This window comes from Odontomachus brunneus, unplaced genomic scaffold (assembly GCF_010583005.1).
Source record: "Odontomachus brunneus isolate Ranch 3 - 2012 unplaced genomic scaffold, Obru_v1 Obru_scaffold_281, whole genome shotgun sequence".
Classification (NCBI taxonomy): Eukaryota; Metazoa; Arthropoda; class Insecta; order Hymenoptera; family Formicidae; genus Odontomachus; species Odontomachus brunneus.
The window spans coordinates 260723-260998 of record NW_022639731.1 but is presented as its reverse complement, the minus strand read 5'-3'; the positions used below and the strand labels follow the sequence as shown (position 1 = coordinate 260998).

The 276-nt window shown below is 29.7% G+C and overlaps 1 protein-coding gene across 1 annotated transcript in view; it reads left to right on the top strand.

The window, feature by feature from the left end:
- Positions 1-276, top strand: part of LOC116853148 — a 3848-nt gene that overhangs the window by 379 nt on the left and 3193 nt on the right. Inside the window, exon 2 of the mRNA XM_032834047.1 lies at positions 58-209. Within this exon, the coding sequence (XP_032689938.1) occupies positions 58-209 (152 nt within the window). The remainder of the gene's footprint in view (positions 1-57; positions 210-276) is intronic.

Sequence of the window (276 nt, the reverse complement as noted above, 5' to 3'; positions counted from 1 at the left end):
CATTTTTTATTGCATGTTCTTTTTGTTTGTGATTTACATTATCTTTTCCTGCACCAGATGAAAATATTACAGTGGAAGATTTAAAAACTTTGAAAAAGTGTGAGCTTGATGATTTAATTACAAAATATGGCCCAAGGAGGAGGTTTGGTAGAGCTTTGGTAAAATGGATGTCATCGCATAGCTTTTTGATAGATCCCGGACTGCTAATGGTATATATGTACACTTGATTGAATTTTTTAATATATTATATTTTTCTATTTTGTGACATTAAACAAT